Below are 16,679 nucleotides of genomic sequence, written 5' to 3'. Positions count from 1 at the left end.
GAGAGGGTTAACATCGATTCTGGGAGAGGGTTAACATCGATTCTAGGAGAGAGAGGGTTAACATCGATTCTGGGGGAGAGGGGGTTAACATCGATTCTGGGGGAGGGGATGTTAACATCGATTCTGGGAGAGAGAGGGTTAACATCGATTCTGGGAGAGAGAGGGTTAACATCGATTCTGGGGGAGAGGGGGTTAACATCGATTCTGGGAGAGAGAGGGTTAACATTGATTCTGGGAGAGAGAGGGTTAACATCGATTCTGGTGGGGAGAGGGAATTAACATCGATTCTGGGAGAGAGAGGGTTAACATCGATTCTCGATAGAGAGAGAGGGTTAACATCGATTCTGGGAGAGAAAGGGTTAACATCGATTCTGGGAGAGAGAGGGTTAACATCGATTCTGGGAGAGAGAGGGTTAAAATCGATTCTGGGAGAGAGGGTTAACATCGATTCTCGAGAGAGAGAGAGGGTTAACATCGATTCTGGGAGAGAGAGGGTTAACAGCGATTCTGAGAGAGAGAGGGTTAACATCGATTCTGGGGGAGAGAGAGGTTTAACATCGATTCTGGGAGAGAGAGAGGGTTAACATCGATTCTGGGGGAGAGAGGGTTAACATTGATTCTGGGAGAGGGTTAACATCGATTCTAGGAGAGAGAGGGTTAACATCGATTCTGGGGGAGAGAGGGTTAACATCGATTCGGGGGAGAGGGGGTTAACATCAATTCTGGGGGAGGGGGTTTTAACATTGATTCTGGGAGAGAGAGGTTTAACATTGATTCTGGGAGAGAGAGGGTTAACATCGATTCTGGGGGAGAGAGGGTTAACATCGATTCTGGGAGAGAGAGGGTTAATATCGATTCTGGGGGAGAGGGGGTTAACATCGATTCTGGGGGAGAGAGGGTTAACATCGATTCTGGGAGAGAGAGGGTTAACATCGATTCTGGGGGAGAGGGGGTTAACATCGATTCTGGGAGAGGGTTAACATCGATTCTGGGAGAGAGAGGGTTAACATCGATTCTGGGGGAGAGAGGGTTAACTTTGATTCTGGGGGAGAGAGGGTTAACATCGATTCTGGGAGAGGGTTAACATCGATTCTAGGAGAGAGAGGGTTAACATCGATTCTGGGGGAGAGGGGGTTAACATCGATTCTGGGGGAGGGGATGTTAACATTGATTCTGGGAGAGAGAGGGTTAACATCGATTCTGGGAGAGAGAGGGTTAACATCGATTCTGGGGGAGAGGGGGTTAACATCGATTCTGGGAGAGAGAGGGTTAACATTGATTCTGGGAGAGAGAGGGTTAACATCGATTCTGGTGGGGAGAGGGAATTAACATCGATTCTGGGAGAGAGAGGGTTAACATCGATTCTCGATAGAGAGAGAGGGTTAACATCGATTCTGGGAGAGAAAGGGTTAACATCGATTCTGGGAGAGAGAGGGTTAACATCGATTCTGGGAGAGAGAGGGTTAAAATCGATTCTGGGAGAGAGGGTTAACATCGATTCTCGAGAGAGAGAGAGGGTTAACATCGATTCTGGGAGAGAGAGGGTTAACAGCGATTCTGAGAGAGAGAGGGTTAACATCGATTCTGGGGGAGAGAGAGGTTTAACATCGATTCTGGGAGAGAGAGAGGTTTAACATCGATTCTGGGAGAGAGGGTTAACATCGATTCTCGAGAGAGAGAGAGGGTTAACATCGATTCTGGGGGAGAGAGGGTTAACATTGATTCTGGGAGAGGGTTAACATCGATTCTAGGAGAGAGAGGGTTAACATCGATTCTGGGGGAGAGAGGGTTAACATCGATTCGGGGGAGAGGGGGTTAACATCAATTCTGGGGGAGGGGGTTTTAACATTGATTCTGGGAGAGAGAGGTTTAACATTGATTCTGGGAGAGAGAGGGTTAACATCGATTCTGGGAGAGAGAGGGTTAACATCGATTCTGGTGGGGAGAGGGAATTAACATCGATTCCGGGAGAGAGAGGGTTAACATCGATTCGAGAGAGAGAGAGAGGGTTAACATCGATTCTGGGAGAGAGAGGGTTAACAATTATTCGAGAGAGAGAGAGAGGGTTAACATCGATTCTGGGAGAGGGTTAACATCGATTCTGGGAGAGAGAGCGTTAACATCGATTCTAGGAGAGAGAGGGTTAACATTGATTCTGGGAGAGAGAGGGTTAACATCGATTCTGGGAGAGAGAGCGTTAACATCGATTCTAGGAGAGAGAGGGTTAACATTGATTCTGGGAGAGAGAGGGTTAACATCGATTCTGGGAGAGAGAGCGTTAACATCGATTCTAGGAGAGAGAGGGTTAACATTGATTCTGGGAGAGCGTTAACATCGATTCTGGGGGAGAGAGGGTTAACAGCGATTCTGGGAGAGGGTTAACATCGATTCTGGAAGTGGGGGGGTTACTCACTCTCCAGTGAAGGGAGTGTCGGGCCGGGGCGGGGACGGGGGGATTGAGGGGGGCTAGTTTGGATGATCATTGGGTGTGAACTTGCTCGGATATCTGGTGGTTTTGTAGACGTTTCGGGATGGGGAGACTCCCTTTGTGTCTGTTAGGAGGGGGAATTCCTGTGTGTCTAGGTATCTCTGTGTGTCTGGAGGGAGGGGGCTGTCTGTGTGTCTGGGGGAGGAGGGGAATGTCTGTGTGTCTGGGGGTGGGGAGTGGCTGTCTGTGTGTCTGGGGGGGAGGGGCTGTCTGTGTGTCTGGGGGAGCAGCGGGATGTCTGTCTGGGGGGAGGGAGCTGTCGGGGTTTCGGGGGCAGGGGGAGATGTGTCTCTGGGGGCAGGGGGAGATGTGTGTCTGGGGGAGGGGGATTGTCTGTGTTTCTGGGTGGAAGGGGTTGTCTGTGTGTCTTGGGGGAGGGGACTGTCTATGTATCTGGGGGAGGAGGGGAATGTCTGTGTGTCGGGGGGAGACAGCTGTCTGTGTGTCAGGGGGCAGGGAGATGTCTATCTGTTTGAGGGGGAGGGGGTTGTCTGTGTGTCTCGGGGGGCAGGAGAATGTCTGTGCGTCTGGAGGGGAAGGGGCTGTCTGTGTGTCTGGGGGGAGGGTGCTGTCTGTGTGTCTGGGGGAGAAGGGGGATGTCTCTGTATCTGGGGGGAGGGGGCTGTCTGTGTCTGAGGGAGGAGGAGGCTGTCTGTGTGTCTTGGGGGAGGGGCTATCTATTGTGTCTGGGGGAGGAGGGGAATGTCTGTGTGTCGGGATGAGAGGGCTGTCTGTGTGTCTGGGGGGGGGGAGAGGAGGCTGTCTGTGTGTCTAGGGGAGGAGGGGGAATGTCTGTGTGTCTGGAGGGGAGGGAGATGTCTGTGTGTCTGGGGAGAGGGGCTGTCTGTGTGTCTGGGGGGGGGAGGGAGATGTCTGTGTGTCTGGGGGGAGGTGAGGAGGCTGTCTGTGTGTCTGGGGAGGAGGGGGATGACTGGGAGTCTGGGGGGGGGCAGGGGGCTGTCTGGGGGGGAGGGGGTTGTCTGGGGGGAGCGGGCTGTCTGGGGGATGGAGGGGGCTGTCTGGGGGAGGGAGGGGGCTGTCTGGGGGAGGGAGGGGGCTGTCTGTGGGAGTGAGGGGGGTTGTCTGGGGGGGAGGGGGCTGTCTTGGTGGGGGAGGGGGCTGTCTGGTGGGAGGGAGGGGGTTGTCTGGGGGGGGGCTGTCTGGATGGGGAGAGGGGGCTGTCTGGGGGAGGAGGGGGCTGTCTGGGGGGGGAGGGGGCTGTCTGGGGGGGAGGGGGCTGTCTGGGGGGGGGGAGGGGGCTGTCTGGGGGGGGGGGGGGGGGAATGTCTGGGCATTGCATTGTGTGTGAATTTGACAGCAGCAGAGGGACAGACACAACAACGGGAGCAATGGGCCAGTTTGCTGCTGGGCTGCTTTTGGGAGGGGGGATTTGACCAGGGAGAGGTCTGGTTGGGCTGTTTTTATTTTATTTATATTTTTTTGCAGCATCTTTTCTTGGGCTGGAGCTGTGTGTGGCCAGGCTGCCGGGTTGCGCTGGCGGGGGGGGGGGGGGGGGGCGGGGAGAGAGAGGGAGGGGGGTTCGGGTCCAGACACACACAGGGAGGCAGAGACAAGAGGCGGATCATGTACCCGGGGTTCGCCTCCTTCTGCTGGGGGCCCCTGGCCGCGGTGCAGAGGCCGCTGACCGAGTGGGAGCTGTACCCCGGCGCCGGCGGTCCGGTCGCAGCCCCGCAGCCGGCCCCGGACACCAGCCCCGGGGAGGGGACATCGGGCGCGGGCAGCTGCGGCCGGAGCGGAGCCCCTCCGCCCGCTTACCCGGGGACCGTGCCCGGCCGCAGCCGCGGCCCCAGCCCCGAGGAGGTGCGGGCGGCCAAGTGGGGTTCGGAGATCCTGCAGCGGGAGAGGGAGGCTGCCAGGGAGAGCGAGATGCTGGAGAAACACAACCGCAGGGCAGCCGACGCTGCTGTCAAATACATCCGTCCCGAGGAGTGTCTGAAATATATGCGAGTGTGTGTGGATCCAGGTGAGGCTACAGCAGCCCCTCTCCAACCTGAAGGCATTGTGCCCATCATCATTCCACCTTTACAGAGAGACTGGAATCTGAAACAGAGAACGCTGCAAAATCTCAGCAGGACTGACAGCATCTGTGGAGAGAGAATAGAGCCAATGTTTCGAGTCTGGATGACCCTTCATCAGATTGTGTTCTTGCAATGTGCCCGGGTTTCTTTTCTTACATTCTACTGTGCAATATCAATTCTGATTTGATTTGTTATTGTCCCACGTACACTGCAAAGTATTGGGGGGGGGGGGGGGGCGATTCTCCCTCTCGCAGCACTGCCAGGAGACATCAGCGGGGGGCTGCTTAGTGGGCAGCAAGGTGGCACAATGGTTAGCACTGCCCACCCCACCAGGGACCCGGGTTTGACTCCCGGCCTCGGGTCACCGTCTGTGTGGAGTTAGTCCGTTCTATCCGTCTGTGGGTTTTCTCCGGGTGCTCTGGTTTCCTCCCACAGTGAGAGTTTTAACAACACTAGGTTAAAGTCCAATAGGTTTATTTGGTAGCAAATGCCATTAGCTTTCGGAGCCCTGCTCCTTCGTCAGATGGAGTGGATATCTGCTCCCAAACAAGGCACACAGAGACACAAAATCAAGTTACAGAATTCTGATTAGAATGCGAATCAAGTCTTAAAGATACAGACAATGTGAGTGGAGGGAGCATTCGGCACAGGTTAAAGAAATGTGTATTGTGTATTTGCTACCAAATAAACCTGTTGGACTTTAACCTGGTGTTGTTAAAACTCTTACTGTGTTTACCCCAGTCCAACGCCGGCATCTCCACATCATTCCTCCTACAGTCCAAAGATGAGCAGGTTAGGTGGATTGGCCATGCTAAATTCTCCCCTTAATGTCCCAAGATGTGCAGGTTGGATGGATTAGCATGATACAGGCGTGTTTCAGCATGTGTCACTTGCCCCTTAATAAAGGAGGACAGAAAATGTTGGATAGACTCAGCAGCAGAAACACAGTTAGATGGATCGTTCAGACTCGAAACGTTAACTCTTGTTTCTCTCCCTACACATGCTGCCAGACCTGATCCAATCCGGCATTTGTTTCATTATATTTCAGATTTCCAGCAGCCGCAATGTCTTACTTTTAATTGTAATCTGTGTCCTCCCCAACCCCCCTCCCCGATTGAAGTTGTAATCAGCATCCTCTCAAAATTATTCAAAATGTGTCTGGGCAGAGGGATCTGGGTGTCAGTGTTCATGAATCGCAGAAAGTGGGTACGCAGGTGCAGCATGTAATAAAAAAGGCAAATGGGATGTTGGCATTTATTGCAAAGGAATTGGAGTATAAAAGTGTTGTTGCAATTGTATAGAACATAGAACATAGAACATTACAGCGCAGTACAGGCCCTTCGGCCCTCGATGTTGTGCCGACCAGTGGAACCAATCTAAAGCCCCTCTAATCTACACTATTCCAATATCATCCATATGTTTATCCAATAACCATTTGAATGCTCTTAATGTTGATGAGTCCACTACTGCTGCAGGCAGGGCATTCCACACCCTTACTACTCTCTGACTAAAGAACCTACCTCTAACATCTGTCCTATATCTCTCACCCCTCAATTTAAAGCTATGTCCCCTTGTGCTAGCCATCACCATCTGAGGAAAAAGGCTCTCACTATCCACCCTGACTAATCCTCTGATCATCTTGTATGCCTCTAGAGTGTTGGTGAGACCACATCTGGAGTATTGTGTACAGTTTTGATTTGATTTTGATTTGATTTGATTTATTATTGTCACATGTATTAGTATGCAGTGAAAAGTATTGTTTCTTGCGCGCTATACAGACAAAGCATACCGTACTTAGGGAAGGAAAGGAGAGAGTGCAGAATGTAGTGTTACAGTCATAGCCAGAATGTAGAGAAAGTTCAACTTAGTGCAAGGTAGGTCCATTCAAAAGTCTGATGGCAGCAGGGAAGAAGCTGTTCTTGAGTCGGTTGGTACGTGATCTCAGACTTTTGTATCTTTTTCCCCACGGAAGAAAGTGGAAGAGAGAATGTCCGGGGTGTGTGGGGTCCATGATTATGCTGGCTGCTTTTCTGAGGCAGCGGGAAGTGTAGACAGAGTCAGTGGATGGGAGATTGGTTTGCGTGATGGACCGAGCTTCATTTATGACCCTTTGTAGTTTCTTGTGGTCTTGGGCAGAGCAGTTACCATACCAAGCTGTGATACAACCAGAAAGAATGCTTTCTATGGTGCATCAGTTGATGAGAGTTGTAGCTGACATGCCAAATTTCCGTAGTCTTCGCAACATAGAAACATAGAAAAACTACAGCACAAACAGGCCTTTCGGCCCCACAAGTTGTGCCGAACATATCCCTACCTTCTAGGCCTACCTATAACCCTCCATCCTATTAAGTCCCATGTACTCATCCAGGAGTCTCTTAAAAGTCCCGATTGAGTTTGCCTCCACCACCACTGACGGCAGCCGATTCCACTCGCCCACCACCCTCTGTGTGAAAAACTTCCCCCTAACATTTCCCCTGTACCTACCCCCCAGCACCTTAAACCTGTGTCCTCTCGTAGCAGCCATTTCCACCCTGGGAAAAAGCCTCTGAGAGTCCACCCGATCTATGCCTCTCAACATCTTATATACCTCTATTAGGTCTCCTCTCATCCTACATCTCTCCAAGGAGAAAAGACCGAGCTCCCTCGGCCTATCCTCATAAGGCATGCCACTCAATCCAGGCAACATCCTTGTAAATCTCCTCTGTACCCTTTCAATCATTTCCACATCCTTCCTGTAATGAGGCGACCAGAACTGAGCACAGTACTCCAAGTGGGGTCTGACGAGGGTCTTATATAGCTGCATCATCATCCCCGGACTCCTAAACTCAATCCCTCGATTGATAAAGGCCAGCACACCATACGCCTTCTTAACCACCTCCTCCACCTGCGGGGCCGATTTTAGAGTCCTATGGACCCGGACCCCAAGGTCCTTCTGATCCTCTACAGTACTAAGAGTCTTTCCCTTAATATTGTACTCCTTCATCCCATTTGACCTGCCAAAATGGACCACTTCTGAGAAAGTAGAGGCATTGATGGGCTTTCCTAACCATAGTGTCGGCATGGAGGGAGCAGGACAGGTCTCCTTATCTGAGGAAGGATGTGGTGGCATTGGAGACACTTCAGAGGAGGTTCACCGGATTGATTCCGGGAATGAAAGGGTTGACATCTGAGGAGAGGTTAAACAGTCTGGGCCTGTACGCGCTGGAGTTTAGAAGGCTCTGATTGAAGTATATAAAATTTTAAAAGGGATTGATAAAGGAAATGTAGATCAAATGCTTCCTCTTATGGGGCAATCTCGAACAAGAGGTCATAGATATAGGTTGAGAGGCAGTAGGTTTAAAACTGAGATGAGGAGGAACTACTTCTCGAAGAGGGTGGTGAATTTGTGGAATTCGTTGCCCCATAGCGCGATGGAGTCTGAATCATTAAATGATTTCAAGAAGGAAATAGATATATTTCAAATGAAAACAAGGATAAGGGGATATGGGGAACAGGTGGGGAAGTGGGTTTGAGACCAGGGAGAGATCAGCCATGATCTGATTGAATGGCGGAGAGGCTCGAAGGGCTGAATTTGCTGACTTCTGCTCCTTATTCCTATGTTCCTCTCCCAAGGCTCAGCTAACTGGAGGGATATCATCCCTACATTAGTACACGATCAATGGATGTGGGAAATAGAGAGAGAGGAAAAAGATAAACATGCTGGATATAAGTTAAAGGTTGCGCTTGTTCTTCATAAGTGAGACCTTTGTGAAAGTACAAGTGAGTTTGCCTGACATTCCAACATGTTTGCTTATAAATGCCAGCTGGTTTTGTCTTACTCTCTCCCCCCTCCCCACAGCTATCCTGGAAGATACAGGTGGATACATCCTGCTTGATGTTCTGAATTCGCTGGGATCAGAATACAGTATTGAACCTCAGTCAGTCCCTTCCACCATCACTTGGAGAAGAGAATTTCCTGAAGTCATGCTCGCTGACTTGTCTGAAGAGGTGAGTCCAGAGCGTGCCTGACCCTTCAACACCTCTCTTTCAGAAATGTGTCTCAACTCCCAAGGGCTCCGAGGCTGTCACTTTTGATTTGATTTGATTTGATTTGATTTATTATTGTCACATGTATTAACATACAGTGAAAAGTATTATTTCTTGTGCTCTCTACAGACAGAGCATACCGTTCATAGAGAAGGAAACGAGAGAGTGCAGAATGTAGTGTTACAGTCATAGCTAGGGTGTAGAGAAAGATCAACTTAATACGAGGTAGGTCCATTCAAATGTCTGATGGCAGCAGGGAAGAAGCTGTTCTTGAGTCGGTTAGTACGTGACCTCAGATTTTTGCATCTTTTTCCCAAAGGAAGAAGGTGGAAGAGAGAATGTCACTTTTGCTACACTGCGACAGTGGATGGGCACGGTAGCGCAGTGGTTAGCACTGCTGCCTCACAGCGCCAGAGACCCAGGTTCCATTCCAGCTTTGGGTGACTGTGCGGGGAGTGCATGTTCTCCCCGTGTCTGCGTGGGTCTCCTCCGGATGCTCCAGTTTCCTCCCACACTCCAAAGATGTACTGGTTAGGTGGATTGGCCATACTAAATTGCCCCTTAGTGTCCTAAGATGTACAGGTTAGGTGGATTGGCCATACTAAATTGCCCCTTAGTGTCCTAAGATGTGCAGGTTAGGTGGATTAGCCACGGGAAATGCCTGGGTTTACAGGGATAGGGTGAAGGGTGGACCTTGGTAAGATGCTTTTTCGGAGCATCCCCTCCTGCACTGTAGGGATTCTGTGGTTCAGGTCCTGATCTGATTCAACATTGCAAGACCCCTTTGGGGGGATAGTGGGGTGTGGGGGGGATGCTCTCTAACACTACTTTGTGCATGATCAAATAAAGAAAGACAGACCACTTTTCATTTATATAGCACCTGTCACAATCTTAGGTTACAGCTAATGAAGTACTTGTCTAAGGAAAGATATACCGGTATTGGAGGCAGTCCGGAGAAGGTTTACTAGGTTGATCCCGGGTATGGAGGGATTTTCTCATGAGGAGGGGTTGAATAGGTTGGGCCTCATTGTAGTTTAGATGAATGGGAGGTGACCTTATTGAGGTATATAAGATTCTCAGGGGGCTTGACTGGGTAGATACTGAGAGGTTGTTTCCCCTTGTGGGAGAGTTTAGGACCACAGAGCATAATCTCAGAGTAAGGTGTCACTCATTTAATGAAACATATATAATTCTGACAGGACTGGGCAGACGAGATGTAGGGATGTTGGAACTTTTGTCTGGAGGGTCGAGAACAAGGGGTCACAATAGTTAGGACCAAGATGAGGAGAAATCTCTTCATTCTATGCCCTCTAGTTTTAGACTCTTCTACCTTTGGGAAAAGATATTGACTATCTAGCTGATCTATGCCCCTCATTATTTTATAGATCTCTATAAGGTCACCCCTTAGCCTTCAACGCTCCAGAAAAAAAAGTCCCAGTCTATCCAGCCTCTCCTTATAACTCAAACCATCAAGCCCTGGTAGCATCCCAGTACATCTCTTCTGCACTCCTTCTAGTTTAATAATATCCTTTCTATAACAGGGTGACCAGAATTGCACACAGTATTCCAAGTGTGGCCTTACCAATGTCTTGTACAACTTCAACAAGACGTCCCAACTCCTGCATTCAATGTTCTGACCAATGAAACCAAGCATGCCGAATGCCTTTTTCACCACTCTGTCCACCTGTGACTCCACTTTCAAGGAGCTATGAACCCTGTACCCCAAGATTTCTTTGTTCTGGAACTCTCCCCAACACCTACCATTAACTGAGTAAGCCCTGCCCGGTTCAATCTACCAAAATGCATCACCTCGCATTTATCTAAATTAAACTCCATCTGCCATTCGTCAGCCCACTGGCTCAATTGATCAAGATCCCATTGCAATCTGAGATAACCTTCTTCACTGTCCACTATGCCACCAATCGTGGTGTCATCTGCATAGAGATAGACTTTATCCATGCTTCTGAGACAGTTAACTTTCTACATCGTAAAGTGTAATTCTGAACGTTCCTTGGTTTAATTACTGAGTGATCCTGGGAAGATTTCCCTCCAAACTGACGTGTTGAAATAATAATGGATGTCTGGCTGAATTGTGCCAGGAATGTAACAATAGACAGGTTGATTAAAGAATGGATGCTTTTTGAAGACTTTTGTTTGGGCCAGTTCCAATTCATGGTCCGTGCAGCTCAGGTGTATTATTACTACTTAGTGACAGATTGAACTATCCTTTTTCAATTCTCGGAAGTTGTTATCCTGGCTCCTGTACTTTCGAGCTTGAAGCACATTCTACCACAGCTGATGAAACACTGAGGAAGTTTCTAGGGGCGGCATGGAGGCACAGTGGTTAGCACTGCTGCCTCACAGCGCCAGGGACCCAGATTTGATTTCTGTGTGGAGTCTGCACATTCTCCCCGTGTCCTCCGGGTGCTCCGGTTTCCGAAAGACGTGCTGGTCAGGTACATTGGCCGTGCCAAATTTTCCTTCAGTGTACCTGAACAGGTGCCAGAGAGTGGCGACCAGGGGATTTTCGCAGCAACTTAATTGCAGTGTTAATATACGTCTACTTGTGACACTAACAAATAAATTTAAAGTAAAGTTAAGGTTTATTTATTAGTCACATGTAGGCTTACATTAACACTGCAATGAAGTTACTGTGAAAATCCCCCAATAAATAAACAAATACTAATAAATAAACTTTGACTATTTTGTCAGGGTCTGACTATAAATCAGATAGAGGCATATTTTCAAACACTAATTAAATTTGAATGGGTGCATATTTGGTAACAAGTGATTTGTGCTTTCAGATTAAAAATATGTACAAATCGAAGGAAGAAAATCAAGTTTTGGTACTGCTTTCACCAAATTACTTTCTCAAGATGGTCTGGTCACATAAACAGGTAAAGATTAAAGTTCAGACATTTCAGCAAATGTGGTTTACTATGTGCACAAACTAAGATTAGGATTATACTCTGATCATTAACTATAGTATTTTCATTGGCTGTATTCAAAATGGAAAAACAACTACTGATGAGTCCAAACTGTGTGTTACAATTCATGTAAATTCTAAAAAGATAATCAACATTAATGTGTTGTTCTGATAGGGGAGGTGATGACCTAGTGGTATTATTGCTAGACTATTTATCCAGAAACTCAACTAATGTTCTGGGGACCCGGGTTCGAATCCCGCCACGGCAGACGGTGGAATTTGAATTCAATTAAAAAAATCTGGAATTAAGAATCTACAGATGACCATGAATCGGGGACCATTGGTGGCACAGTGGTTAGCACTGCTGCCTCACAGTGCCAGGGACCGAGGTTCGATTCCTGGCTTGGGTCATTGTCGGTGTGGAGTCTGCACGTTCTCCCTGTGTCTGCATAGGTTTACTTTGGGTGCTCCAGTTTCCTCCCACAGTCCAAAAATGTGTGGGCTAGGTGGATTGGCCATGCTAAATTAGATAGCCTCTTAGTGTCAGGGGGTCAAGCTAGGGTAAATGCGTGGGGTTACAGGGAGGGAGCCAGGGTGGGATTGCGGTCAGTGAAGACTCGATGGGCCAAGTGGCCTCCTGCACTGTAGGATTCTATGAAACCCATCTGGTTCACTAATGCCCTTCAGGGAAGGAAATCTGCCGACCTTACCTAGTATGACCGACATGTGACTCCAGAGCCACAGCAATGTGGGTTGACTCTCAACTGCCCCTCTGAAATGGCCTAGCAAGCCATTTGGTTCAAGGGTGACCAGGGATGGGCAATAAATGCTGGCCAGCCAGCGACACCCATGTTCCATGAATGAATAAAAAAATGGCTATTGGTAAAAGTCAATAGGAAGCTTCACAGATAAGATTCCTTTGACTAACAAGTAATCACACAATGTATTGCACGCACTGTCAGAGCAATGTCAGTGTTTGGGATGGAGGGGTGTATCATGCGGGGCTTGGTCTGGGTGTTTAAAATAGTTACTCTGAAGTTAGTTCTGAAGAAGTGGTATTTGACTTGAAACATTAACCTTGTTTCTCTCTCCACAGATCCTGCCAGACCTGCTGAGTGTTTCCACTTTGTTTTTGTGTCAGAGAATGTGGTCTGTCTCTGCTGTTTTTGTCTCGTTTTCACGGCTTGCCTCTTCTTTCTGCTTTCCGCTTTCCCTTTCCCCCTCTCATTTTCTTTCAAATGGTCAGTGCTGCATGATGCGGCAGAGTGTGCTGGGGCCAAGAGCTAGCAGTGATGCTGGATCTGCATTCGGGGCAGAGGTAGTCCCTTCCAATTCCCTCAGCAATCGTCTGCTTCCTCCTTCACCCACCCGTCCCCACTCCTACCACCCCCTTCCCTTTGAACTACTTGCTCAACTGGCTTATTCCCTCTTAGTTTGGATGTCACTCAGTCTTTAAGTCTCCATATGATCCCACATTCCTATTGCAGTTGCTATTAAGTTTCAGATAACCTTGGATAGCCAACTGCTTAATATTGGCACATATTCATAACGGTGATTAAACTTTATGTAGCATAAGTTAGACTTGATACGTTGCAGTATCTAAGCAGCAGTTTACAAGATGGGAGAGTTCCATTACTCTATGATATCTTGGGTAAAAACCACAGAATGGTCTTTGTACTTTCACCCTTGGAGTGTCTCTGGAATTCCCTCAAAGCTTAACTCATCTTCTGTAAATTTTGACACCCATCTCAACATCCCTTTCTAGAATGAATTCAAACTAGATTGTCAATACATCAATCCTTGGCATATGATAAAATGAGGGTCCGGTGGCACAGTGGTTAGCATTGCTGCCTCACAGCGCCAGGGACCCGGGTTCGATTCCTGACTTGGGTCACTGTCCGTGTGAAGTTTGCACGTTCTCCCCGTGTCTGCATGGGTTTCCTCCCAGTTTCCTCCCACAGTCTGAAAGACGTGCTGGTTAGGGTGCGTTGACCCGAACAAGCACCGGACTGTGGCGACTAGGGGAATTTCACAGTAACTTCATTGCGGTGTTAATGTAAGCCTTACTTGTGACTAATAAATAAACTTTAAAACTTTTAAAATTAAAGACACGCATCTCTTACAAGGCTATGCCCCTTTTTTTTAAAAAAAGAGACTGTTCAACTTTTAACCAACTGGAAATTTTGCAATTTGAACGGAGACAGAGCAAAATGCAAGGCCGCATTCCAAGGTGAAGGTGAGAAACAAACAAATCACCCTCAGGGGAGTGTGAAGAGAGGGACATTTCCTATAAGCCAGACACCCATCAAAACTCTTAACTCTTCCTCGAGTGGCAACCAGTGGTAGATTGCCACTCTAACAACTTATCTGCACTTGAAATGCAAAGTGCCCATCCTTCCCGAGTCAGGCCAGCTGAGGCTGAAGGAGTGAAGTGTTCCCCCTACTCCAGCGGTAAAGTGCAAAAGGAGTGGAGTGAAGAAGGACACAGCTCCCCTTTTTATGGCACTAGTTTGGACATTGGGGGAGCACCGTTTGGGTTGGAGGGAGTCGTTTGGGATGGAGGGGTGTACCATGCGGGGCTTGGTCTGGGTGGAGTTACTCTGAAGTTAGAAGTGCTTTTTTCCTTCGAATTCTTTCGGAGTAACTAAGTGTGTAAAACTGGCAGAATCATCGAATATTAGTGATTTAAGTCACTTTGTCGGGCAGTTCCCAGCCCAGCGCAATCGTCCAGGGGAAGTTAGCCCTTCTGATGATTGTCAGGTAAACCCTTGCGTGGGAACTTAAAAGAAGGCTTATCCAGCACATTTGGGGATATCCCCCAAAAGCGCTGCTGGGGAGCTAGCAAATTATGGGGTCCATTAAAATGCAAATGACTGGATATCGAAACAGTGACTGCCAGAAACATACCAAAACCTTGTAGAAATACACAATGAGTGAAGCATTTCAGAACAAGGCAGCCCTGCCACTTGAGAGAGATTGCAAGTGACACAGGTGGTGTCAAGAAGGCTTCAGCAGAGTCTAAAGATATGCAGGTTAGGTGGATTAGCCATGGTAAATGCGCGGGGCTACAGGATAGAGTGGAGGCAAGGGCCTCTTGTGGAGAGAGTCGGTGCAGACTCGATGGGTCGAATGGCCTCTTTCTGCACTGTAGGGATTCTATGATCAGAGGAAGCAGGCTGAACGCTGCTTTCTCTCCCTCTCTTGGAACAAGTGTGTTGCATGGTTCAAGAAGCCAACTTTACAAAAACCAACCAATGAAGCAAGATCTTGTAATAGTTGCAACATCTTCTACATGTGATCAAGAAACCAGCTTCACAATCTACACCTCAAAAACAATCAAAGGACACTTAACTGTATATTGTGTGTGTGCGTGCGTGTGTGCGTGCGTGCATGCATATATGCGTGCTTCTGTGCGTGTGTGTTTGTGCATGCATACGTGTATGTATGCTTGTGTGTGTGCATGCGTGTGCGTGTGTGACGCTTGACATTGTGTTTTTATTTTTCTCAGATTTAGGGACGAATAAAAATTTCTTCTTTTGACTCAAGAAAACCTTGTTTAATTGGCTTATTACTGCTCACAGCTGAAATAGTTAAATGCATTCCTATTTAGAAAAGACATATCTCCTTGAAAAAGTAACCCTAAACCTTTTGTTGTAACCAAGGCGGATGAACACAGAGCCGGTTCACCCCTTCTCATTTGGCCAGAACAAAACGTTTGGGATTGTTCCTATAGACTGATGAAAGAATTTGAGTGGAGAAAGTAAATGCTGCCTTCAAAAGCAGTTCTAAAATTCCATAAAGGTTTTCTTGGGTCTGTAATACCACGATGCTAAAATGTCCGTAGTCGGTGTTGATGCTTTCGTAGAATAGGACGAGATAACTGGCAAGAAGTTCAAGGGCACTGTCTTTGGAAAAATTAAAAGTGTAGCTAGGCACTTAGAGGTGGTGACATGGTGGCACAGTGGTTAGCACTGCTGCCTCACAGCGCCAGGGATCTGGGTCCAATTCCGGCCTGGGGTGACAGTCTATGCGGAGTTTGCACTTTCTCCCTGTGCCTGTGTGGGTTTCCTCCGGGTGCTCCGGTTTCCTCCCACAGTCCAAAGATGTGCGGGTTAGGTGGATTGGTCATGCTAAATTGCCCCTTAGTGTCAGGGGGATTAGTAGGGTGATGTGGATAGAGCCTGGGTGGGGATTGTTGTTGGTGTAGGCACGATGGGCCAAATGGCCTCCTTCTCCACTGTAGGGACTCTCTGATTCTGCCCAAAAGCCAGAAACATGTGGGGAAATATCTAGAGGTGGCAATTGAGGACATCAAAACAGATAAATTAACGACAGTGAAATTAAGATTGAACAGTAGAAATTGGAACTGGAATTTGAGGAAAGGGAGAGAGAGACAGGAACAGGGAATTAAAAAAAAAGAATATTCCAGAAAAGGAAGTATAAATTAAAACAGTGATTGGAGAAGGAAGGATTGCACTTTGTCCACTGAAGACCCTCGAGTGAGGGAGCCACCCCCTTTGCTCAGACTTGAGGGCTGAGGTATTCAAGTTTGCCCATTTGATTCCTGAGTTTGATCTTTATCTCACAGAATCCTACAGTGCACAAGGAGGCCATTTGGCCCATCAAGTCTGCACCGACCAAAATCCCACCCAGGCACTATTCCCATAATCCCATGTATTTACCCTGCTGTTTCCCCTGACACTATGGGGCAATTTAGCATAGCCAGTCAACCTAACCCGCACATCATTGGACTGTGGGAGGAAACCGGAGCACCCGGAGGAAACCCACGCAGACACAAGGAGAACGTGCAGAATCCACACAGTCACCCGAAGCCGGAATTGAACCCGGGTCCTTGGCGCTGTGAGGCAGCAGTGCTAACCACTGTGCCACCGTGCTGTCCCTTTTGAAAGGATAGCACAGTAGTTAAAATGGCCAGCCCAACATTGGTCTCTTCTGTCGCAGAGTAAACCGACAGGAAACGTTCACAAGGTTTAATCCATCTCACCTGAGGAAAGTGCAACAAGCCATGAGGCGGCAAAAAGGGCGAATTTAAGATCATACCAGTTAGTGTCAGAGGCACGTCATCGAAAATTCTGTAATCCTTAGGAAACGGCCTGGAGACTTAAGCACCTAGCTTTTGACAGGTGGCTATGCAAGTTGAAGCCACCTATCAAAAGCTTGGTGAAATAATTCTCCAAGG

General features: G+C 48.2%; 1 protein-coding gene across 1 annotated transcript in view; it reads left to right on the top strand.

Annotated features, from left to right (window-relative positions):
- The first annotated feature begins 4,072 nt into the window (after positions 1-4,072).
- Positions 4,073-16,679, top strand: part of LOC144510449 (structure-specific endonuclease subunit EME2-like) — a 48,874-nt gene continuing 36,267 nt past the window's right edge. The window contains exons 1-4 of the mRNA XM_078239892.1: positions 4,073-4,472; positions 8,366-8,514; positions 11,358-11,450; positions 12,576-12,797. Coding sequence (XP_078096018.1) covers positions 4,073-4,472; positions 8,366-8,514; positions 11,358-11,450; positions 12,576-12,797 — 864 coding nt within the window. The remainder of the gene's footprint in view (positions 4,473-8,365; positions 8,515-11,357; positions 11,451-12,575; positions 12,798-16,679) is intronic.

The sequence above is a fragment of the Mustelus asterias genome, chromosome 23 (genome assembly GCF_964213995.1).
Source record: "Mustelus asterias chromosome 23, sMusAst1.hap1.1, whole genome shotgun sequence".
Taxonomy (NCBI): Eukaryota; Metazoa; Chordata; class Chondrichthyes; order Carcharhiniformes; family Triakidae; genus Mustelus; species Mustelus asterias.
Note: the sequence above shows the minus strand (reverse complement) of the source record. Positions and strands in the feature narration are given on the sequence as shown.